This window comes from Cottoperca gobio, chromosome 24, assembly GCF_900634415.1.
Source record: "Cottoperca gobio chromosome 24, fCotGob3.1, whole genome shotgun sequence".
NCBI lineage: Eukaryota > Metazoa > Chordata > Actinopteri > Perciformes > Bovichtidae > Cottoperca > Cottoperca gobio.
In genome coordinates, this window is record NC_041378.1 from 6399521 (window position 1) to 6424577 (window position 25057).

The 25057-nt window shown below is 39.1% G+C and overlaps 3 protein-coding genes across 4 annotated transcripts; 2 read left to right on the forward strand and 1 right to left on the reverse strand.

The window, feature by feature from the left end:
* The first annotated feature begins 1595 nt into the window (after positions 1–1595).
* hpcal1 (hippocalcin-like 1) lies at positions 1596–11812 on the forward strand. The gene is made up of 4 exons (XM_029462966.1): positions 1596–1915; positions 7247–7759; positions 8930–9035; positions 11106–11812. Exons 2-4 carry the CDS (start codon positions 7382–7384, stop codon positions 11201–11203), a joined length of 582 nt encoding a protein of 193 aa, XP_029318826.1. The 5' UTR covers positions 1596–1915; positions 7247–7381; the 3' UTR covers positions 11204–11812.
* Positions 11734–18432, reverse strand: pdia6 (protein disulfide isomerase family A, member 6). Of its 2 annotated transcripts, none has more exons than XM_029462964.1 (13): positions 18297–18315; positions 17832–17973; positions 17019–17076; positions 16209–16335; positions 15932–16038; positions 15683–15816; positions 15335–15449; positions 14728–14868; positions 14246–14330; positions 13753–13825; positions 13512–13670; positions 13332–13428; positions 11734–12417 (listed from the first exon to the last, which is right to left on the reverse strand). In XM_029462964.1, the coding sequence occupies exons 1-13, from the start codon at positions 18313–18315 to the stop codon at positions 12346–12348; spliced, it is 1329 nt and encodes a 442-aa protein (XP_029318824.1). In that variant the 3' UTR covers positions 11734–12345. The 2 variants fall into 2 exon arrangements, with proteins under 2 accessions (XP_029318824.1, XP_029318825.1); XM_029462965.1 differs by having other exon boundaries at positions 12346–12417; positions 15683–15813; positions 18297–18432.
* Positions 18433–21068: 2636 nt separating this feature from the next.
* LOC115028769 (potassium voltage-gated channel subfamily F member 1-like) lies at positions 21069–25057 on the forward strand. The gene has a single exon (XM_029462594.1). The coding sequence runs from the start codon at positions 21295–21297 to the stop codon at positions 22792–22794; it is 1500 nt and encodes a 499-aa protein (XP_029318454.1). The 5' UTR covers positions 21069–21294; the 3' UTR covers positions 22795–25057.

A 25057-nucleotide genomic window follows, 5' to 3' on the forward strand; every position in this document is an offset into this window, starting at 1 on the left:
GTAATTGCCTAAACATTTAAGGTTAAAAATAATATATATAAAAAGGTCCACTTATTAGTTTACAACATTTTTTCAGTTGCCGTGGAGATGGTTTTGTGTCAATATATATTACATTTTTTTTTACCATTTTCAGTCCTACAAGAATTTAATATTTAAACCAACATGTTAAATGCATGCCAGTGGGTGTGATAATGGTCGGAAATTAACATGTAATATAATCAAGTTATTAGGTATTTATGGAGATTTCAACTGTAACTTATGTTCTTGAGCTAAAGCTATTAATTGCATACTTGACTCAGCTTTTTTTTTTGGGTCAAACTTGTATTGGCCTTAATATAGTGTTTTATAACTTTCAAAAAGCTACACAATAAGCTTTTTCTATATTTTTATGTGGCAAATTGTCTCTCAAAAATGTTTTTTGGTCGCATTACTCCAGCAACGACAGGCTTCAGACAGTGTTAAGTTACAAATTAGCAATAGCAACAAAAGAAACCTCAGACTACTTTATCACTGCCTCGAACCCCCCACCTAGTCTGTATTGTAGTCACTTTTAGGTAGAGATAAACAATCCATGTGCTTATAGAAACAGGTGTCAGGCTTCAGGAATACACACACACACACACACACACACACACACACACACACACACACACACACACACACACACAGTTAATTATTTATCCACTTACTGAAATGCTGACATACACACCACCCTGCCTGCAGTGTCACTTTAGCCCACACAAGAGAGGCTACTGTCATAGGTACTGATGGAGGAGTTTACATCTTCAGAGGAGCTGAGAGAGAAGTCATGCTGGGGAAAGATTAAATTAGGTTATAACTGTATTATTATGTAATTTATACATTATGTAATACCATAACTTCATAGTGTAGCTTGTACCACAACATTAGAGGGCCCTGTGAGGGAATAAATACGTTTGGTTTTTTTAATTTTTCAGAGCACATGATGCTGATGGTTGTAGGTTGTAATGAATGTATTCCAAGGAGATATGATATTAACATATGTGCTACTGCAACACTTTCCCTTTATTTCTCTGGGGAGTCACTTCTTAATAATAGGAGTGTAACACCCTTGCTTATAGGATGCCACATATAGGCTACTGTAGCTTATTTCAGAATTGCTTGTAACTAAATGTTAATATAATAGCTGTTTTAAATGGAGTTATACATTGTAAAATGTATGTTTGGTGCAGTTGCTGAGTAATTCTCCTAGTATCAAGATTTTGATACAATGTGAACCGTTTATTTTAGATATTGTGCTAATAATAGTTTCCAGTGATAATTTTCCACAGGACGCTGCTGCGACTGTTTCTACGATGGAAGCGGTGAGTGTGGACGGATCCATTCAGTGTGCGGGGGGATTTCTTTGGTACAACAAGTTGGCAAATCATTATAAAATACCTTTTAAATAATGAATACATGTACTTTTGACACACATACTCATTCTTTATCATTTAAAACTATGTCCACTTCCCTTGGCATTCATCAAGTATGTTTAATCGCATACGAAGAGAAAAGAAAATCCTGTAGTTGAAAATTGGGAAAGTCGGATGAAAACCGAGCTCTGTGCCACATCTTCCACTATATGATAAAGCCGCTACACGGGGAACTGAAGGCAGGGACGACTAAATACGAACCTAAAACAATATTTAGGCTATTCAGGTCAAACCTCGTATCCTTTTTTTCCGCTCTGAAAGTGTCAGACGGTGGTAAAACTCACTCATTCCTCTCGTGTTGGTTGTTAGAGTTGTATCAGTAGGAGGAGGTGTTAGGTTAGGCTACTGTAAATTAACGGTTAAGTTAACGGTTAAGTTAACGTTAGGCTGTGAAGTGGGAAAGTGGGTTTAACCGAAGTGGCCTTTTCAACCGGAAGACTCATAAACAACTCATAGAACAGGTAAGTTTACATGACTTTGTGAAGAAATAATATACTGGTTAAAGCTACTTTAATGTCCAGTCTGATTCAGTGTTCGCTTAGTCTAACCTGGTCTGTTGTGGCAATGCCTCAAGACGGAGGAGGCTGTTGTAAGGGCTACACCCATACAAGACTAGCATACATCTCACCTCCACTTCAGATGTGTTCAAACTGTTTAAAATATTATCCAGCTGTTGACTCAAAGATACTCTTGTAAAAAAATGTAAGTTTTATAAGTAGCTTAAAACACAATTTATATGTATGTATATATTTAGTTGAAGACAAAGTAGGGCTGGGCAATATGAAATCATTACAGTATTTACAAGGACATTTTCTTATATCAATAAGATATATGTATTTATGTAACAGTATGGCAAATATATGCAAAACCACATCAAATACAACTGTTAACAGAGCGATGATCTGTGGTCCACTGTTGGAGCAAACCTTTATGTGTTTAAAACAAATACTTCAATAGCTTATTAATATAATTATTAACTAATAGTGTAGCTGTGTGTGTGTGTGAGATGATTGCTTTTTGGTAATGAGTTTGTCACGTTGTGAAGTGTCTATGTAATCTGTTCTCAGGTCTCTCTCGCAAAAGAGAGTAAAAAATTAATTGTTTGGACGACAGATGTTTGTAGAATTACTATATGATTCTACTGAAAGTGTACAAATAATAATATTGAGTTTATTGAGAGTATTGTCCAGTCCTAAGAAAAATATTTGGTTTGAAGAAGTATTGATCAACACAGATGTGTCAAGCGCCTTTGACTACTCTGGGACTATCCATCCCTCAAAACTTTGTGTCTTTCCATATTTATGCTTGCCAGGCCACTAATTTCAACTACTATTCCATACTATTGTTTTTATTTTATTTTGTCTCATACTTCTTAGTAATAAGACCGAAGCCAACATGTGAAGAGTTTATCCAAGATGAAACATTCTTACAACCTCACTGCTAAAATAAAACAAAACAAAAATGATTTTGCAGCAGTGAACTTTTGAGCAGATGATCGTAAACAGAAAAATAAGAAGAATGCTGTATTACATTAAAACCGTTAAAACAACAGCAAACATTTGAAATTTGAAATGCAACACAGAGAATTGTTTTTCTTGTTTTCTCTCTCAATGTGTCTCCTGCCCTGCGTTTGCCCCGGATTGATAGTTACACCGCCTCCCTCTCATAAGCCTTAGACTACTATCCTGTTGCCTTGACTACTGGTGTGTCAGGGGACTTCATCGTGAACCACTGCATGATTTTCAAGTTCAAAGAGACTGCTACGAAGCAGCGCCGATAGCGAGAATGACTTGAGAGCTAATTCTCTCTTTTTTCTTCCTCTTTCACTGGACTAACGCCTCACCCACCTGATGCAGTCTTAGTTACAAGTAGTACACAGAACTCCAGGCTGCAGTGCTGCTCTGCTCATCCACTGCACAGCAGGCTACACACACCACTCAAATGGTAACGCTACTTTCCTTCTGTGCACCGAGCCATATTAGTTTGTTTGATTTACATTACGTTCACAAAACAGACATGACATGAAAACTATTTTCTCTTGTCGTGTTTATGCAGAGTTGAGGATGAGAGATGTTCTGTGAAATGTAGAGGCGTTTAGTTTTTTTGGGCGGGGGGGGGGGGTTGGAAATGATCCAGCCGATAAAAACAACAACTCTGTTTTAGGGCTGCAACTAACACTTATTTTCATGATCTATTAACCCGCTTTTTTTATATCCTAGTCTGGTATATGTCAGATGATAAGTGTCAACATTTCCCAGAATACAAGGTGTATTGTAATGTAATGTAATGTAAACATTGACACCAGTTGATTTCGTTTCGTACTCCCACTAACTGATGTACTGTCAGAAGCATAATGAGCTCCATCAGCTATGTAGCTAAACACTTTATCTCTCCTTTTCCTTGTCCTTGAGATTTCTTTTTTTTGCTAATACAAGAAGCATCTAGGAAAAGAATGGAGGCTTTCTTTGTTGTGACAAGCCATTACCCAGGAAATGAAGGGCCTGAGAATGGCCAACAGCAGTGAAACTGGCCTGGTCAAGGGTTTACAAGATCTCCACTGTAGCCTTGGGGAGGGGGATGCTTGCTGCACTGGAGCCTGTGTTAACCAGTCTCATTACGAAGGGAACCCACTAGAAAAAGTGGACCATACGGAGCAGGAATGGCTATGGGGGTTGGGGACACGAAGAGAGACCGTTGCTGCGTAATCGAGGGTAATTGCAAACACTAAATCTGGAATGACAATCTCGAGGGGCTGTTGTGTATCAAACAACGCTCGCAGACAGCTTATTCCATAACTTATTCTGCATCTCTAGCAGTCAGAGCAGTGAGAGCGGCATTCTCTCTGCAAAGGAGGTCGTGTAGATGTCAGACCAATATCTAGAAGTTATTTCTGACCACATTTCAAAACATTTTCCACTGCACACCAAGTAGCAACTTTTAGAAAAGGACTTTACCAGTTCCCAGCTGTGAAAACATATAAAACATCCAGTGACGTCTCAAACGCAGGCCTGTATGCTTACACAGGAATCACTTAGATTTTATAAGCACAAATGGAACAACATACAGCTCATTTCCTATCATATGTTTTCTGTTTTCTTGCAGCAATATTTCATAGAAGTGGTTAAAACAACAGTTATAAAGTAACTGTTTTTGCGTGATCAGTGTCGCAGCTTTGTCCTACTTTCTATCTTTTTTATTCTAGGACATGAGTGAGTAAAATAAAATGGAATACGCCTTAATTGAAACGCATATTTAATTTGTGGGATTTTAGTTTCGTTTTTAATGAGCATATTTCAGAGACCAGAAGAAACTGTAAAACTGCAACATTGTCTTTACAAGAGTACAAACTTTTTTTAGTTGTTGCTATTTTCGCCCCAAATTACAACCGTCTACTCTTGGAAGCAAATTCTTAATTTAGCAGCAGAGGTCCTTGAAATATGCTGGCTACACTTTTCAGTCTTCCAGCCTGGATTCTTCTGGGTTTCATGTGGTTTTGTGTGTTTGAGTGAATAAATAGCAACGCCCATATTTCTGTCTGCTCCAGCTCAGACTGCTCACTGTCCTGGAAAGGTCCATGTGACCCAGAGCTGAGGAGATGCTGCTGCTTCCTCATCCTGTTTTATGTTAGAGTGGAAGGAATTTGGTCCGGCCTGCAGGGCAGTGTATAATTTATACCATAGTCCTTTTAATACGTAGTCAGCAGACAATGAAGTTATATTCTTTGAGCATCACATTTATTCTAGTTGGAGTTGGTCCCTCCTGCACTGTAACGTTAAGCTTGCTACAAAGTTGGTTGAGGCACCACAAAGTCCTATGATATTATAGTGTGTATTTAAAAAATGCAATGGAAGGCTCTGTTAAGACAATATCATTTGTATAAGATATCTTTTTTAGCCATACTAGCATTGTGCTGAAGATGAATCCTCATGACTTTGGTGATCCCCGTATTTTCCCATCGCACCACCAGCAGGTCAAAGTTTTTAACTTCTCAAGTAAAATATTTCAATATCTACTCGATGGATTGGAACAAACATTTGTAGCGAAGGGTTTGGGTTAGTGAGATGTTAGCATTTAGTTTAGTATACACAGTTATTTAAGCTTCAAACCAACAAAAAATTAAGCAATCTGTATTTAAATTCAATTTTCCTACCCACTATACTGAAAACATGTTTGGCGTCATTCATTTGGGCTATGATATTTTAGCATTTCCAACCTTTATGGAACCTTTTATTTCTGTGTCCTTTTTTGCCGAATTGCTGATTTTATAATTGAAAGCGCACAAATAAGAAAACTGGGGTAAGAGATAAACTGTGTTAATGTGTGACGCATCAGGTTTCATTGATTTCGTTTCCATCCATAAGCCCGAGTGACATTGTTAAGAGTTCATGTCACTGACTGTTCCCCAAACCTGCCTGCCTCTCATGTTACTTTGTGACTTTGATTCATAAAAATTGCAGGAAATTACACCCGTGTGACAATTATGAGAAATGAGGGCGTCCTTGTGTAGAAAAGACATCATTCAAATTCACACTGCTCTCATTTGTTCTACGCCAGATAAAATCGTTCTAGTGCCAATAACACAGGAGCAATGGGATTTCAATAATTGAAAGAGCGAGAACATGGGGATAATACATCGCTCTCTTCCATAAAAACATTATACGTGACATAGAACAGTGGAGGTGTTATTCAGAAAGATTATTATGTAATTGAACCACTGGTATTAGCTGGAAATAGTTTTTCTTTCTATGTGTCATTCTTTTTCCATTCTTTCTTCCTCCCTGCCCCCGCACATCTCTTTTTCTGTCCCTCCCACACACTTTACCAGATTTGTTTTAAAAGATTAGCTCAGGTTTTTTGGCAAATGTCTTTTAATGTTGTACTTTTTTAATATTTTTTTTTACATTCTGACCATGAAACTGATATTTCCTCCTCCTATTTAAAAAAAAAAAAAACATCTGCCCCCACCACTCTGTTGTTAACAAAAAAAACTTTTTTCTTACTAACACACCCATGTTTGCCTCTGCTTCATCAGTGGGTTGCATGCACAGAGTGTCCCATCTCATACTTATTATGCAGTTGTGGCTTTATCCTGGATGTGTTGTTGTTATGCATCCTCATACCCTCAATCATCAATACACCTGCATACATGAATAAACCGATTTTGCAGAATATAACCATGGAAACGAATTTAGACAGAAACCAGAGGTGAATAGGCCCAGGTGGTCAAATGCTACAGCGGCCTTGTTTCCATTGGTATTTTTTTTTTAAACATTATTTGTCCTTCTTTAATCAGTGTATGAACTCAACCTGCTGAAAATCAATTACAATATTGGTTTTCACATAAAGGTGAGGATTACTGTTGAGGTGAATGTCTGGCCTTCTCAGTTACAACAGTCAGTATCAGCCTGACCTTTTGTAAAGTGGATTAATTGAGAATTACAATGCCCCAAGACACTTGCACCACTTCCACTATGCAGTTAAGGGTCGATTAAATATCACCGTGCCAGATAATTAAAAGTGTATTCCCAGGAGACACGGCCACCACACACACACATAGACACGCATATTGTAACCTCATCACATCTGAGTTGTAGTCTTATCTCAATCTTTCTTCTGTGTGTTGACATTGTCTCAACTGTCCAGACTTGTCCCTCAGCTTGGCTGCCTGAGAAGCATCATCAGCACATGTTTTATGATAAAACACCGCTGCAAGCTGTGAGGAATTATTAAACCAATGAATAATTTATGATATTCACACGAGGATATTAATGAGCGTTGTTGGTCTCCTGCAGGACCAGGGGAAGCTGAACAGACGGCGTCGAGGAGAGTAAAAGCACGGGTCGAGTGGAGAAGTGAAAGGAGAAGGTAGAAACACCAGCCTAGCTATCCGCCTGCCTGCCTGCCTGCCTGCCTGAGTCTGCTGTGTCATGGGGAAACAGAACAGCAAGCTGCGGCCCGAGGTACTGAACGACCTGAGAGAAAACACAGAGTTCACCGACCACGAGCTCCAGGAGTGGTACCGCGGCTTCCTCAAGGACTGTCCCACCGGCCACCTGACTGTGGAGGAGTTCAAGAAGATCTATGCCAACTTTTTCCCCTACGGAGACGCCTCAAAGTTCGCTGAGCACGTCTTCCGCACCTTTGACACCAACGGCGATGCCACCATCGACTTCAGGGAGTTCATCATCGCCTTGAGCGTGACGTCGCGCGGTGGGTTGGAGCAGAAGCTGCGCTGGGCCTTCAGCATGTACGACCTGGATGGGAATGGGTACATCAGCCGGGCAGAGATGCTGGAGATAGTTCAGGTGAGGACATACTGTATGTTTCATTGATGTTTATGGATCAGCCTTATTCTGCATCTTCTGAGATGTAAATGTGACTTGATGAGGTTCCAGTAGTACATCTGTCTCAGGACGTTAAAGTGTAGCTGATAATATACAATGATTCATCGAATTGTAGGAATGTAATCTGAATTTTACTTCTGATGGAGGAAGAATCTGCTTATTAGCACATTTTAAGACATCTATATATATCATAAATTTATTCAAAACTAAAGACTGCAATTGTAAAAATGTATTACTAGCACAACAGATTTTAAACTATTACTTTCATCTAGGAATCAGATGTTTATTGTTTAGATTAATTGATTAATTGTGTGGTCTATAAAATGTCAGAAAATAGTGAAAAGACAATTTTCTCCCAAATTGACAACTTTAAGTGTTTTGTTTTGTTCGACCAACAGTCCAAAACCTAAAGATATTAATTTTTTCATCCCATAATAATAATAAAAAGCAGCAAATCGTCACATCTCAGCAGCTGGAACTGCGGACTTTTTGATATCTTTGCTTGATAAATTGCTGAAACAATTGATCAACTATCAGAATAATTGGCCATTAGGATTAATCCACCGATCGTTTCAACGCTTTAGCTTTCTGTCTAGTGACGGTCCATCCGTAAGATAATTTCCTCTCACGTCATGGATGCAGGCTGCCCTTTCTGTTTTTTCTTATCACTGTGGCTATATTTACTCTTCCAATATGGAGAGCTGAGCAGCCTGCAGGGCCATATCAATATTGGCTCAGTACGTTGTGTGTGTGGATACAAATGAATGTGAAAAAAAGAGGGAAAAAACGTCAAAAGCATCAGCGCTTTTGTTAATGGTGGATGCTTTCCGCTTTTCAGCAAAACCTCTTTCACATCACAGACACGAGTTGTAGAAAATACAAATAGACGCACCCGACACATGCTCGGAGTGACTTATTGCGAGCGCAACAGCACGATGAGCTTCGGTTGCCAGAGCACCGTCATTACCAGGTAGCAACAGAAAACAGGTCAAAGCATTCAGACAGAAGATGTAACACGTGTCAGCAGGGAGCAGTCATTTGTCATCTTTATTGCCTTAAAAGCTTCACAAAGACAAACCAAAAAAAAATGAATATGCGCAGAAAAGCAGTCGTTCTCACCCTTCTTTGTAGGCAATTTACAAGATGGTATCATCAGTGATGAAGATGCCTGAGGATGAATCAACCCCAGAGAAAAGGACAGATAAGATCTTCAGACAGATGGACATTGACAATGATGGTAAGACTGCTGTTGTATTTTTTATGTGCTTATGCTTTTGTTGAGGGGATATCATCCTCGCTCAGTCACTACCAGTAGTGAAAGCAAGTGGGAGTCCTAAATAAAAGTGGCCTCTTAATTCTTCTCACAGGATATAAACAGCTATATATAAGCTTTAATAATTGATGTAGTTGTAACAAGCAGTTAGTGGAAACAACTATAACACCCATTCCGAATGGAGGCTGGTGTTTGAGCAGATAATGAAAGACAACAGAGTAAATTGGTTGTAATAATATGAAAATAAGTGCTTACAAATCTGTGTACATTAATTAAATATTTTATATCAGCATACAACCACATTATTTATTAAATGTTTGTATACTGCTTATAAAAGTTAAATAAGGGGGACTTAAAGTAACACGTTACCAAACATAGACATATCATCAAAGAATAAGTATATGATTTAGATTTTTATTTAGAACAAAACAAATGTTTTATATATATATATATATATATATATATATATATATATATATATATATATATATATATATATATATATATATACAGTATGTAAAAAACGAAACATAAATACCAGACAAACTCAATATACAACATGATTTATTATTTAATGAAAAAGAGTAGAAAGAGAAGAAAGCTTATCAAGTCCTACATTTTGTCTTTGACATTATACAATTACCACCACAGAGCAGAGCAGGAAAATAACAGGAAATACGAAAGATGGACGACAGGGAGAGAAAGAGACAGACAGAGAAATAGGATGTCATATCACAACGTGATATAACATGACTCACCAGATAATTAACAGTCTTTTGTATCTCATCCTGCTGAGCCACCTCCACGTCAGTGCTTTGACATTTAGTGTGAAAAGGTGATGCTACAGCCATATGATGTGTTCTTAAGCATTTCCCAACTCTTACCGTTCTGGCTGTTTTTGACATGTCACGTCTCTGTAAGATATTTAGAGCTATTCAGGACATTGAGCAGCTCAGCGTGTTTTGAAACAGGACGTTCGGAAAGTCTGGAGGTCAAACTGTGCGTCTCAAGTTTTGTAAGATCAGCAGATCAGGCCTCCGGCTACGGCTGCAGTTTCAAATGCATTTATTCAGATGCTGTGTGACAGGAAGTGGTAGTTATCGTAATCAAATGATGGTGTACATTTGCATTTTTTTTCTTTTGCGGTAGATTAATCAAAACTTAAACAAATGATGCAACATTTACTCCCAGCATTGTCACGTTTATTGGTTGGTAAGACACATTGGTTAAAAATACTACAAATAGTGCAAGGATGCATTCTGTCAGGGATGGCTAAATGATATCAACGTACAAATATGTCATTAGTTAAACCATTTCATCATTTTAAATACTTTTGCAGGGTTTTGCAGATATTAATATGTCATTTTAAATATGTCGTTGCCAAAGAATCTGTATCCCCAAAACCCACGCAATGTCAATATTTAGAAATAAATTAGATTTAAATATTTGGATATTCAAATATTTTATTTAATATTATAGATTTATTTTGATTAATTGTAATTAATTTCATTCATATTTATTGAGTTATCGCATACACCTTGTATGTAGCTAGTATCAATTAATAATACAAATGTAAAAGGAATTATTTTCTTTAGAAATTACGTAATAAAAATGTTCATAATCTTAAAAACAATATACTGTTTTGGCATCAGTCATATTAATACATAAAATACAACACCAAAATTGTAATTTTTCCTATTCCTACTTTTTTATAAAATCAATGCTTTTAATCAGTGCACCTCAAGGTTTCCTGAAGTACATGAAAATAGCACAACAGCTGGTTGATTTGATTGACAGCAATGAATGTCATCAAACTCAATGCAAGTTCATTATAATTTATTTAAAAGATGGTGTGTACTTTTCCTGCTCTGTTATCTGGGGCAGCAGTGAATATATTATAGGCACAGAAGCTCAAAAGAACCATCAGAAGCTTTTCTGCTGGTTTTAGTCGGTGGTTGCTGCATGACTCATCCGCCCATCAACACATGCTCGACTGCAGGTGACTGAATGTTTTTTGTGGTGTCTGCTTCACAGGTAGATTGTCTTTGGAGGAGTTCATTAAAGGTGCCAAGAGTGACCCGTCCATTGTCAGACTGCTGCAGTCGGATCAGGGAGCCTCCCGTCAGTTCTGAGGAGGACAGAGACAATAACAGACACACGCTCTCTAAAACACAATCACAAACCCACATCCATCAGTTGGTCATCACAACGCCCTCACCAGACAATCCTTTTTATTTTATAAACACTCCTTGTCTTATTGTTTACATTAATGAATACTTCTCTTGTCAATGTGGCTCCTTTCTCTGTGGACGGACGTGCTTTCAGTCGAGGTATTTTGTGTATACGCTTTTCCAAAGCTCTCTTGCCTTGAAATGGTTTTTACCTGTTCTCCATAAGTGAAGTGCCATATCATATATTTATACTGTCTTGATTATATGCTCTCAAGTATTATGAATTCCATTATGTTACACCAAGAAGAAACTAATTAAATCACTTATAATTTCAACTTTAACAGTGTTGAAAAAGTGGCTCATTGTTGTTCAGGACTATAACTTAACAAGTTGCTCTTCTGAACAAACCCTATAAGCCTTTGGTATTGCATGCGCTCGGTGATATGAGTTTTCTGATATTGTAACAGTTTACGTGAATAAGGAGGCTGTGATTGTTTTTAATTCCTTTTTATTTTTGTAACAAAAAAATTGTTTTCACACAATGAAATAAAGTCGTGTAAGAAAAATCTACACAAGTCCCACAGAATCCCCTTGTCCTGGAAAGACATGATGCAAATCCAACAAGATGCTCACTTACTGGTTTATAAAGACACAAAAAATATATATAGTCACATTAGGTTGGACATTGAAGTGTTACTTTGACAAGTCCACATTTAAAAATAGGTTCTTGAGCGTGGCCGGAGAGGAGAGAGGGGAACAATGTTTGAAATGGACTTGAATGAACGACTGAAATGCCACATTCAGAACCTCCTCCCTCCTGTCCTCAGCTGACGTCGGCCGTATAAATAGGCAACGTTCAGCAGGTATGTGACGCAGAGTTCACTCCAGGGACACGACACACGTCTCCCCTGCCCCCCCCCCCCCTCCCGTACACGTGTGATTGACAAAGATGTGAGAAACTGCAGGTGTCTGTGTTTTTCTGAAATATTTCAGTAACTGGGCGACCGGGCCTCCCATTCGTCCACAGGAGAGGGGAGGTGGGTCGCCCAGGACCAGACCAGATCCAACTAGCCAGCCTGGATCAGATTCTGCCCCGTTTGGGCTCATAACTCATCTTTATCAAAGTCATCATCCAGGTCCACGTCGCTGAGATCGTAGTCCTCCTCCACAGGAAGCTGCAAAAAAAAGTTAGCAAAGTTGGGGATGAGCATTAAAACGTTCACGGCATTCATTTATAAAATTACAAATGCCAAATGTGTGAAGCTTTAATAAATAAAAAATAACTATATTTTTGCATGACTGTTTGGTTGCACTTCCATATCACAGAACCGTGTTTCTTGATATATGCTTCTGTGTGCATGATTGCAGCAAGGAGCCGGCAGAGGTTCATTGTATTAAGTCGAGCAGACGCAGTACACATTAAACCCCATTTTTAACCCCAAATTGGTCGCCCCTGACTAATTCTACAACCCGGGCCAAATTTCTGCCAGATCTGTTGTCGTTGCATGTTTAGTAAGCGGGGTGTACATCTGATTCATTTCCCGAACCATCAACGATCCGGCTGTCGGTTGGATAAATGTTGGTCGGCCGTCTTGACTGAGATTGTGCTAGGATAGAAATAAAACTGAGCTTTGCTGCAGAACAGGCAGAATTTAAACACTGACCTTTTATTGCATTATACTATTCTATGACTTTGTTTTATGACATTATAATGACTTTTTGGCATACTATATTATTACTTTTCTTTTTTATGGCATACAATACTGTCGCATTTATTTTATGGCATTCTTTTATGACATACCGTAGCCTACAATTACTTTTTTATCACGTCTGCAACTGCTTTACACTCATTGCACAAAGTGCTTTCTTTTTCCTCTTTTTGTCAACATTGTGGACAATGAGGTCATCTTGTTTGAAATAAACGTCAAGAGTGATCCGTAGAACTTGAGCTGGGTTTTGTCTGGTAATGTATAAAATGAATAAAAACGTACTGCTCAGCTTAACACTGTTTAGTTGAAAGCACTGAACCTGTTATCATCAGTATTTAAATGTCTGACCGTAAGGAGAGCACTGTGATGCTCCCACTCACCTGTCCGTCTTTCCCGTCCCAGGGTTCAGCAGTGTGAATCTTGGGCATTGTCCCACTTCCCAATGTGGCAGTTGAGCCACGGCCCACAGAAAGCTCCCTGAAGAGAAGACAAACAACATCATTCAGCTTTCTCTGAAGTGTAATTTGATTTTGATTCTTGAAATGGTGATTTAAACCTACCTGAGGAACTCATGAATGCCAGTCTCACTGAAGGAGCCCCTGAGCAGAGCAAATTTCATCTTGCGTGCGTTGATGGCGGCCATGGCAGGGTAGCCAAATCCACCAATACCCAGAGAGGCCTCCAGCTCCATCTGAACTCCAGCCTCAGTCCACAGCCAGCTGACAGACGGAGAGCAGACTATTAGTCACCGTCGTAATTAGTCTTTTGTATAATAATCCATGACTGGTCTCTCATCCTTACCCCCAATTCTTCTTCTTGTACTTCTCAGCCATCTTCATCATCACCCCCAGGTAGCCGTTTCTACCTGCCGCACCTGTGGAGATACAAATACAGTGGATGGTGAGTGATTCAAGAATTATATATTAATGCATTTATCTTTGGTGCGAGAAATGTCCCCACACAAATTATACGGTGCATCAATTTAAACGGTATGAGCTTCTCAAAACAAAACATACATTTTAAAGTGAAGTATAACCATCTTAAAGATATCAAAATGTTTTATATTAAGTGTTCTTTAGAGTTACAATCTCAAAGACCTCTGTTGCGTTCTTTGGCGGCAACTGTGGCGATACGTGGTAATTGCAGGTGTATTTTTTTGGATCTCACTTTCACTTGTTTTTGAAGCATCATCGTCTGCAGTCAACCCGTTGTGTTGCCTCATTTGAAGATACAGACATTTAATAAAATGAAACTCTTCGAGATGAATTCTTTACGGTTACGTTTCTGGTCTCACCTGTGTCCAGGATGTGAGGCAGGACACCAATCACACACAACTGACTGTCCTCACAGGTCTTCTTCAATGTGTCTTCATTGAGGAGCTGAGGGACAAACATACACACAGATTTTATGTTTTGTGAATTCACATAATTACATATACAGACAAATATGATCTATGTGTCTAATTTTAGTAACAAGTGTGTTATTGTGCAGCTTTTCAGATATTAGGATTTAATCTGAATTTCCTTTGGTTTGTGTAGTCTGATGGGGGAGCTGTCACATTTTTATCAAACGGACTATAAATTGAATCACCATTGTGTTCAGCAACGTAATACATAAAAAAAAAAAATTATATATATATATATATATATATATATATATATATATATATATATATATATATATAAAAAAAATCTTGTGGTTTGAGATTTATCATCATCTTCAGCACTAAAAACTTTCATACATAAATGTCTGATGCAAATACTCAAGTGTACTGACCTCCAGCAGTTCAGGAGGAGCAGCGTGGTCAGAGAACATATCCAGAGCCCTCGCGATGATGTCACCACGGGTGCGACCTCCCTGATAGTCTTCGGGCTCCTCGCCTTTACGGAAGACCTTGATAGTGGGGAATCCACGGACCTACACACACAAAACATATATATTGTTTCAGTTCTGCTAATAATGGTCTGTGATTCAGTTGCATATTGATATGCAATTAGAGATTCAGTATTGGAAAGATATCCTTTTGATTATTCTATATAATAATAATAATAATAATAATAATAATAATAATAATAATAATAATAATAAGATGTTGCGATGAATGATGATGAATAAAGATTTGACGTTTTCCTCAGTATGGAGTAAGTCAGAACATAGTCATTAAATCCGTCCTAATATAGTTTCATGGCTTTGTTCTAATTTAAAATTAGTTCAACTTAAACGATGGTTAAAAGCGTAATACGCAGCTGTGGCCCACATTTTTTGTATCCTATTGTGCAGTGAGCGGAGGAAGTTCTCACCTTTCTTTTGCATTTACTAGTACAGTATTTTGTATCTGAATTTTGCACCAATGCACGACACTAACTTATCCGTTCTTACTCACCCCGTAGCGGCCGGACACAGCCTGGTGTACAGTAGCATCCAGAGCTCCGAGGCGAACTTTGCCCTTGGTCTGTTCCATCACAGCTGAGGCTGCAGCCGCCCACTCAGGCTCCAGGCTGTGGACAACAGAAGAGAGCGATGGTTAAGAAAACAAAAACAGACGAGAAAATACTTAAATAATCTATTCCAGATTTACTGGGACATTCTATCCAGAAAGAAACAGTTTAGTCTTTCAAACGGCACTGTTTAGCAGCACAAACAAAAACATTCTTTGTTGTATTGAGGCGGCAGAAATCTCACAGACGGATATCTCGCCTCTTTATGTGTGTGTGTGAGGCACCAAACTGACCTTTTACAGTGTCCACACCAGGGGGCGAAGAACTCCACCAGCCACATCTCATCACCCTCCAGCACCAGCTTGTCAAAGTTGTCATCAGTGAGCTCGACCACATCCTCCTTACGGCCGCCGCCACCACCACTCTGCTGGAAGGCAGTTGGGGTGTCACTTAGCAATGTTCACTGAAGTGTTTGATCTTTCCAATTAAAAAAAACCTGTCTGCAACAAAATTAACTGCGCAGGTTCCCTGCTGGATCTTACCTGTTTGTTGTAGCTGGAGCCACCAGACTTGCCGCTCAGTCTTTCTTTCACCAGAGCGTTCAAAGACTTCATGGCTCCGTCCACGATGGCTTGGCCACTGCGTCCACCTGAAGGTGCAACCAGAAACTACTTATAGAACCTAAAAGTCTTCCTCACAACAACAACAGTCAGAAAGTGTCCAAAGATTTACATTGTTAGAACAGCATTTAAGATGTCCAATGATGCAGCGTATTCAGCAACAGAAGCCGTTTGTTTGTTGCTGTGGTTTTGTCCGTACCTTGGTAGTCCTCTGGCTTGTTCTTATTGGCACCAAAGATCTTGATGGTGGGGAAACCTCTGACGCCATACTGGCTTCCTAGTGACTTGTGCTGGTCTGCGTCGACAGCACCAACCTTGACGATACCCTGAAGGATTTCAGAACAAAAAACAGGTTGTAGTGTGCAGTTTTTCATCTTTTAATTACAGCCTGTTATTTACTTTCTTCGTGGAACATCTTTTTTTCTGTTTCACAAATTTGCAAGTCAATGAACAATCGCAACAATTATTTATGTATGCAGGATTACGTCCACACAAACAATATTGTTTAGATGAATAATATTAGAGGTGATAACTATGTGCGGAAAAGCACATTCCATGAAATAAACAATGAATAATATTAAAATAGTTCCAGAGAATAAAGAAGACTCACTAATATTTGACTACAGTCCCATATCTGCCCACGTCTCACGCCTGCGTGTGCTGTGATTCTCACTCTTGAATCTTCTACAAAACTTGTAGGTGGAACAAAGCTGTGAGCTTGTAATCGTGATATAGCTTCAGTGTAGTCCTTCTGGTCCTGTGTCCTATTTTTTTTGTTTTTAGCCGAGTGAAATTAACAATAAATGCCTCTGGAGTACTTGCTTGGTTATTACATCTACCGGATAATTATTTCTTATGGCTGCAAATATCTTGCGAGCACACGTCTAATCTGATTGTTATATTGCAGTATTCATTCAAAACTATTCTGCGATTTGATTTTGTATAGCTATCCCTGATAGGACCAGTACACGTCAGTCTTTGGCGAGATGACAAGAGGCGTTTTGTTTACCTTGAGGGCAGTGGCCGCCTTCTTCCAATCAGCAGTTAGATGTTGACAGTGGCCACACCTGTAGTGATGAACAGGAGCGGTTAGGGAGGTGAATAAAAGATTTAATTGATGGTTAGTAACAAAAGACTTAAGTGTCTTATTGATAGTAATAAAGTTTTACAATAGAAACACCAAAGGAGTTAAAAATATGTGCAAATGAGAAAGAAAGTCCAGAAGTACTTTAATTGTATTAATGTCAAAATACATCACACGTATGAGTCACTCAAATTAAATCACCGAACCAAATGACTGAATATTAACACATGCTGTAAATATTTAGCATGCTACTTTCTTTACTAAAGAATTGGCTTCGCTCCTGGTATATAAAGCACTTAATGGTCTGCCCTCTGAATAAAAATCGGACATGCTTCACATTTATTGACCTGGCAGATTCCTCAGGTCACATGCTTCTCCAAAATCCAATGAAAATCTGGCAACTTTTTCGGTTTAAATTTAGATATTAATTTGTTGTGTGTGCATGCATATAGGCTACCTGCATCTATGCTGAAACTTATTTGATATCGTATATTCTTATATCCTGCATTTTGAAATACTTATGCATTGCTCTACTACAACTGTGTAATTACAATTTAAGCCTACAAAGAACTAGCAGCTCTGCATACATCTCTCCACAGTCCTTTCAGATAATAAGGTTAATGTTTCTGTGAGGAGGAGCAATAACAAACAGATGACTCACACATATCACACATACTTGGTTGATCTGATGACACTTGTTGCCACTGAATAATGGCCACCAAAGTTATATGTACTCACCAGGGAGCGTAAAACTCCACCAGCCACAGACTGTCACTCTGGATCACCTCCCTGTTGAAGTTGGAGGGGGTGAGCTCAACAACATCATCACTAGCTGAGTAAAAGGCTTGGGCAGACAGGACTAGGGAGCAGCCCAGCACTCCTGAAGGAGAAGAAGACACAAGAAGGTTCAACAATGTGTGCTCTAATGTGTTCAATAGAATAGTCAAAGAAGCTAAAGTAACCTTTTTTTAAACCTATTTAATCACAGTTTATATGTATAATTACGTAAAAGCAAGTGGAATTGACGCATATTTATTCATTGATTCAACGATAACGCAGGCCTGGCACTGTTCTGTGCACCTTAACTTAGCTAATCAAGCTAACCACAGTAGCGAAAACGCAGTCAAGTACAGCTAACATTAGCACATAGACAAAAATGACATTTTGTAAGAATAAAGAAAAGCTGTTGCTGTTGTCACTCACCAAGTAAAAACGGTCTCATGGTTAATAGCTGCTCTCTGACCGGTTCCTCTGTTAGCAACACTGCAAGATTGCTGCAGCTGCTTCTCTTAGGGAAAGTAGATCGGAAAAGCTCACCGTGGCCCACGCTGATTGGACCACTGGCTGCGACGCTACGCCTCAGCCAATCAGCGTGCGCCGTGTAGTTTTAGAGAACCGGTACGCTGAAGACAAGTGGAGGAGAAAGAAGACAACATGTAACTGCATTAAGTGGCAATAAATGTAACAAGGATGTACCTCCCTTTTTATTATGCAAGAGTGCATCATGTTTATATACAATAGACAGTTAAGTTGTATGTAGGCCTATTACACATAGTATCACACAGAGTGATATATGTCTTTCTAACTAAATAAAACATAAAGCAGGCTACTAACAGCTACTGTTGAGTTATCATTGGTGGAAGAAGTAGTGAAATACATTACTTGGGTAAAAGCAGCGATACCAAAATATATATAAGTACTCCATCAAATGTTAAAGCACTCAAATTTTACATCAGAAGTAGATAGACAGACAGACAGATCATCATCATAAAAACAAATGAGGTAGATAAAAACCAAAACACAAAGACAGGCAGGAAGTATTGGCAATATGTAAAGTATCAGGAGTGAAAGTAGTCATTGAGAACGGCCCTTGTCAATGTGGAGTGTAATATTATAACTGATGCAATAATGTGTAACTATTTGTTTAATGTCGTAGTTGAAGAGGCGATCATTTACGCCATAATACACCTTTGTGAGGTTTAATCTCGAACAAGGCATTTTATTTTATACATTTATCATCTTAATCTGCAAATTAACTTCAGTTGAATTATTGCAGTGGAGCAAAATGTACAACAATTACGTCTGAAATGTAGTGGAGTAGAAGTATAGATTAGTAAAAACGTACAAGTACCTCAAACTTGTTCTTGTATTTGATTTAGTTTTTTTTTATCAGAAGCCGTCATGCACTGATACATTTGACACGTCGCCTACAGCAGCATGTCCTTGGAAGAATGCCTCATGTGAACAGAATTTAAATTTCTCAAGTTTCATAAAATCACTACAATACAAAAATTACTTATTTATTTAATCAAAAAACTTAACTTGATGCTCTTCCATTATATTCTTGTAAGGAAATGAAAACACTATAAAAGCACTGACTTGACTCCACTGTATCACAGGTTTTACTTTGGTTGTTCTTGGCTTGAAGTATGTACAGTAGTCTATAAGAGAACCACTGGACTTTTTTTTCTTTTTTTTATCACAGATTAATGGATTCTTATCCTCTATGGTTTGCACCATTGCATTGTTTTTTCCAAGGCTACTGTATTGTGAAGGTTGCGTCACTAGATGGAGACAAACAACACAAGTACTGTTATGGTCCGTCTGACTGCACATTAATAATTCAATGTACGCAACTGCAGAACAGGTCAGATAAACTCAGAGTTCAAGCTGTTAAACATCTTATTTTTAAGATTTATATTTGAAAGTAGACTCAGAAATCCCAATAAATCCATGTAGGTTAATGCTCCCACTGCTGGCACAAGTACTTGTAATCCCCAACCAAAACAACAACAATAATATTAATATTAATAATGATAATATTTACTATTATCTTCATTATTATTATTATTATTATTATTAGTATTATTAATAATAATAATAATAATAATAATAATAATAATAATAATAATAATAATAATAATACTAATACTAATACTAATAATAATAACGATAATAATAATAGTAATATTGACATTATTGTTAATATTAATATTATATACAATAAAATCAATAAAATATTTATTAAGACCATATTCTCTCTCAGATTAATTTACCCTACATCTTTATCGTCTGGGTTATTTGGTAAAAGCCTATAATACATTCAAAATGGATGATGGATAATGCGACTAGGTCCGGGTATGAAATACACATTTTAATGTTGTAAAAGAAAAGGCTGATTTAGGTTTCTAGTGTGCTGCCTGTAAATCAATAACCTTCAACTAATAGTCGTCGTTCGAGCCACGGAAACCCAGCAGAGTCCGTGTCACTGATTTCCCTATTTGCTACTTCACAATTCATCACATGCAGCGGAGATGTATGATGCGCTGCGCCTGGCTGCACTGCGCTGAGTCAAGACATCTAGACACGGAGAGCGCGCGACCGGAAGACACGGAGAGCCTTAAAAATAAAAGCACATACCGCGCTACATTTTATTGTTATTTTAAACATCTGATTTACAGGGCCTAAAATACTTTTTTTTCTTTAGTTATTTTGAGAGAAATACATTGATATGTTGGCAATATTTTTATTATTATTATTACCTTTGATATTAATTTATTATCATTATTTGGTTCGTTTAAGTAATATATAGTTATGTTGCCCTTTGACAACAGTACAATTCAGACAACTCAACGTTCGTAAGGTTGTGCTAAAGGTGTTTATGTAATATAATTAATCACCATGTTAGTGACACAGGTGCATAAGTGTGTAAGCAGTAAACATAATGACAACGACTAGAATAAAAGTTAAAGAAGAAAGGTTGGCAGAGGGCAGCGTTGTCAAAGGACATCTGCTAAGTATTAACACAGGTTAGACATGAACTGATGATTAACTGCACGATCACAAATGTAATGTTCGTTGGTGTCGCAAAACAAAACTTGGTCGGCAGGGATTTTATTTGAAAGTTTTCACCGGAAGTCTTGTGGTTTGTTTGTGGCTCACTTGACGTTACGCGCACTTCAATGCCAACTTTCTCAGAGCACAGTCGTACTGTTCACTGTCAAACACGGCTGTGTTGAGCTGAGAAGACTTCACGCTGCAGTTGCCTCTGAGCAAACATTATTTTTGTCAACTGAAACACGGAGATTAGAAGATTTTGGAGGTTTTACGCACAGCACCAGGGCTGCTGGTAACTTGTGTTTACTTTGACAGAAAATCTCGACCACCTGGGCTGTTTTGTGGCGGACTTGTTGTCAACATAATGTGGGGGATGCAGAGGACGCGGTATGCAGACAGCAAAGGTTCTGAAGCCAGTGAAGAGACAGAGATTGTTGTCAACATCGGCGGGGTGAAACAGGTGTTGTATGGGGACGTGTTGAATCGCTACCCAGACACGCGGCTGGCAGAACTGGTGGACTGTTCACTTAAGTCTTCAGAAGAAATATCATCACTATGTGACGACTACGACCCGGACACAGGAGAATTTTATTTTGACAGAGACCCCAAGGCATTTAAGTGTATAATTGAGCTGTATTATTATGGAGAGATTCACATAAAACGAGGCATCTGTCCAATTTGTTTTATGAAGGAAATGGAGTTCTGGAAGATCGACTCTGATTTTCTGGACGACTGTTGTAAATGCCACCTGAATGAGGTAGAGGATGAACTTGCAGAGATCGCAGAGAAAGTGAGAACTATCCTGGTGGACCGAGAAGGAGATCCGTCTGCAGCAGGCTGGCAGCGCATCCAGATGTGCCTCTGGAGGATGATGGAGAAGCCGGAGTCCTCGCTGCCTGCGCACATAATCGCGATAGTTTCTTTTATCTTCATCCTCGTCTCATCCGTGGTGATGTGTGTCGGGACCCTCCCCGACCTGCAGGTGGAGGACTCGGAGGGTAACCTCACGGAGAACCCAACTCTGGAGGTAATCGAGACGGTGTGCATCGGCTGGTTCACTATTGAATATATCCTGCGCCTGATCTCGTCTCCAAACAAAATTAAATTTGCCCTGGGTTTCATGAACATCATCGACTTCATGGCGATCATGCCCTTCTTCGTGGTGCTGATTCTGACCTCCTTCGGCACAGGAGTGATGGAGCTGGCTAACGTGCAGCAGGCGGTGCAGGCTTTACGCATAATGCGCATTGCGCGCATTTTCAAGCTGGCACGACATTCCTCTGGACTCCAGACTCTCACATCTGCCCTGAAAAGCAGCTTCAAAGAGCTGGGTCTGCTCCTCATGTATATGGGCGTGGGGGTCTTCCTTTTCTCCGCATTGGGCTACACCATGGAGCAGAACCACCCGGAGACGTTGTTCACCAGCATCCCACAGTCCTTCTGGTGGGCTGTGATCACCATGACCACGGTTGGCTATGGAGACGTCTACCCTAAGACGACTTTAGGTCGGTGTAACGCGGCCATCAGCTTTCTGTGCGGGGTGATCGCCATAGCGCTGCCTATACACCCCATCATCAACAATTTTGTCTTGTTCTACAACAAGCAACAGGTGCTGGAGACCGCTGCCAAGCATGAGATTGAACTGATGGCACTGCGCTCCGACGAGGGCGAGTTGGAGGCAGCATCCGGCACCCATAAACACGTTTGCGGCGCAGAGATGTGGGACAACGCCATGTGCTCCTGTCACAGCGACACACACATCCCCTTACTGAAGGATCCCAGGGGATGGGCGGGGATCCAGACCCCCAGCATGGACACAAGCTTTGAAAGCACTGCCGAGGCCACTGAATATTTCATCTCATAAACACTGAAGACGCTGCTTCATCTGCAAAGACTCTGCAGAAAACAAAACATCTAATACATGCATTCATTTGTGACTTATTCAAACTTAACCTGCACAATTCAGGGTTAATGATACCATGAACACTAGAGACATGATTGTAAATAGCCTCGTATAGGGCCGCAGTAGTGCTCTTGAAGTATCGTTAATGCATTTGAGGAATCACTTCTATTAAAGGAACATAAGTGTGAAATATTGACTTGATGAGCTGTGCCTTTGCGCAGTGACTCCCTGAGGCTGGGGGTTTCTATTTGAACAGCTAGTAGACACCAATTCCCCCATGTAGGCTTCTTATATAACAACCCCCATCCCCAATCCTCACACTCATACTGTAGACTGCACTGTAGCCTATTCCTCTGTACAGATATATACAGTATACATCACAATGAATGTGTTTTTTTTAATAATAAAGATTGTCAGCTCCACCAGGAGAAAAGAGACATGTAGTCATCCCATGATATAATTATGAAGTGTGTACAGACATGGCAACACAACTAAAGGAAAACATGTTGGTATTTAATAGTGATAGAGACTTATAATGACATACATTGCAAATGAGGTCACAATGAAGACACACTAACGGTAGGGAATAAAAAAGCGACATATCAGGGCAGTCTGCTGGTGATATGCAGTGTCATTTCTGCGACTGTACATTGCATTACTGTGAGGTAATATATCAGATTCAAAACCCATCTGCTGTGCAGGAATTATAAAGCAGTGACTGTGTCAAGCTGCAGCTTCAGATCAGATAATGTAATAAACACCGGGACATCAGGAGCTTCCTCGGCTTGCAGGACATGAACATGTCACCGCAGCCGTCACCTCCACGGAGGTCCAGTGGAATAACTTCACCACCAAGTTGTGGGCGAGGGGAAGGAGAAACAGGCTGGAGGTTAAAGAAAAAGTTATTTACATGGTTCAATTATTAAACTTCAACAATAGAGTGCAGGTGAGCTACCCTTCAACTCTGAGTTTCCCCCATGCACTATCAGGCTAGCAGGTTATCAACATAAGTAGAAGGTGTACGGGTATCACATGGCGACAGTGTCTTACTGCGTTATGGCTCTTAGTTTGATGAAACTGGAAAGGATAATGTGTATTCACACTGTGTCCCATGTTTTAAAAATGCACTCTAAATTGTCTTAATGGGCACTATTAAAGTTTCACAGTTTGAAAGGTCTCATCTCTTACGCAATTAGTCTGAGTGACAGGAAACTCTTTGCACGGATAGAACAATTCTTATAAACTACATTAGTAGGCACAGTAGGGCAGCTATAATTACAATTTGACATATTTAATTCAAATGTCATGTTTTATATGTCGGTGGTTTGATTCTGTTGTAACCTGGACGGATGATTTATGTCAAGACTGTATTTCTTTACCCAATCTTTTTTGGAGAAATTGTATGAAATGAGCATGCCTTGAATGTAAATACATGCCTTGTGCATGCGGTTCTTCCTACCAAAAATGGGGCCTATGAAGAAGAATGAGAGCATTAGCGGCCGGTAGCCTGGGAAGTGGAATGGTGCAGTAAAAGAAAGTTTGGGTGGTTGATGAGTGAATATATGTGACCTCAACTCTTATGTTGGTCAACTTTCAGCTGGCATGTATGTTAAATATTCACATTTAACCAAAATCTTCCTTTAGATTGAATCTTTCCCCTCACCTTAAACAAAGTGTACAGCAGGGGTTCTCCACCTTTTTTGTTTTACCTGATGTTCCTCCACAGCCCAAATGACCTCAACTTCAGCAACCCCACTCATCATACTTGATTTTGATTTCAAACTGGTTGTTGTTTAACAGTATTGATTTTATGAACGTGGATATTGTTACAAATTATAATATTATTTCGGTTTTGGTTTTGGTCAGTCTGGTCAAGTTTGCATTCGTAGGCCTACTTTTAGCTAATTATTTCTGTTAATTTTTAGCTAACTATTTGTTTTTTCGTTACCTTCAGCTAACTTTTTAAAACGTTAATCTATTTTTTGCTATAACTATTGTGACTTCTTGCTTGCAACAGTTTTCAGGTATTAATATGCAACCCCTGTTTGGGAATCCCTGCTGTAAAGTAAAGTTAACTGTAACCTTCACAGGAACCTCAGAAAAATACTTTTTCAAAATATTCTGTGTAGCGAATGAATCTTCACAATATTTCATGCTGGACTTGAAAAGATGTTGGTTTAGGTATGTTAAAAAAAAAACATCAGCTGTTTGGATTAAATGAGTA

Bases quoted from the DNA above. Each gene is read 5' to 3' on its own strand.
- hpcal1 (XM_029462966.1), top strand. From the start codon at position 7,382: ATGGGGAAACAGAACAGCAAGCTGCGGCCCGAGGTACTGAACGACCTG. The intron at 7,760-8,929 runs GTGAGGACATAC...CCTTCTTTGTAG, and splicing joins AGATGCTGGAGATAGTTCAG to GCAATTTACAAGATGGTATC. The intron at 9,036-11,105 runs GTAAGACTGCTG...TCTGCTTCACAG, and splicing joins GATGGACATTGACAATGATG to GTAGATTGTCTTTGGAGGAG.
- pdia6 (XM_029462964.1), bottom strand. The intron at 13,826-14,245 runs GTGAGACCAGAA...GTATCTCCACAG, and splicing joins GCCTCACATCCTGGACACAG to GTGCGGCAGGTAGAAACGGC. The intron at 13,429-13,511 runs GTAGGTTTAAAT...TCTTCTCTTCAG, and splicing joins GGCATTCATGAGTTCCTCAG to GGAGCTTTCTGTGGGCCGTG.
- LOC115028769 (XM_029462594.1), top strand. From the start codon at position 21,295: ATGTGGGGGATGCAGAGGACGCGGTATGCAGACAGCAAAGGTTCTGAA.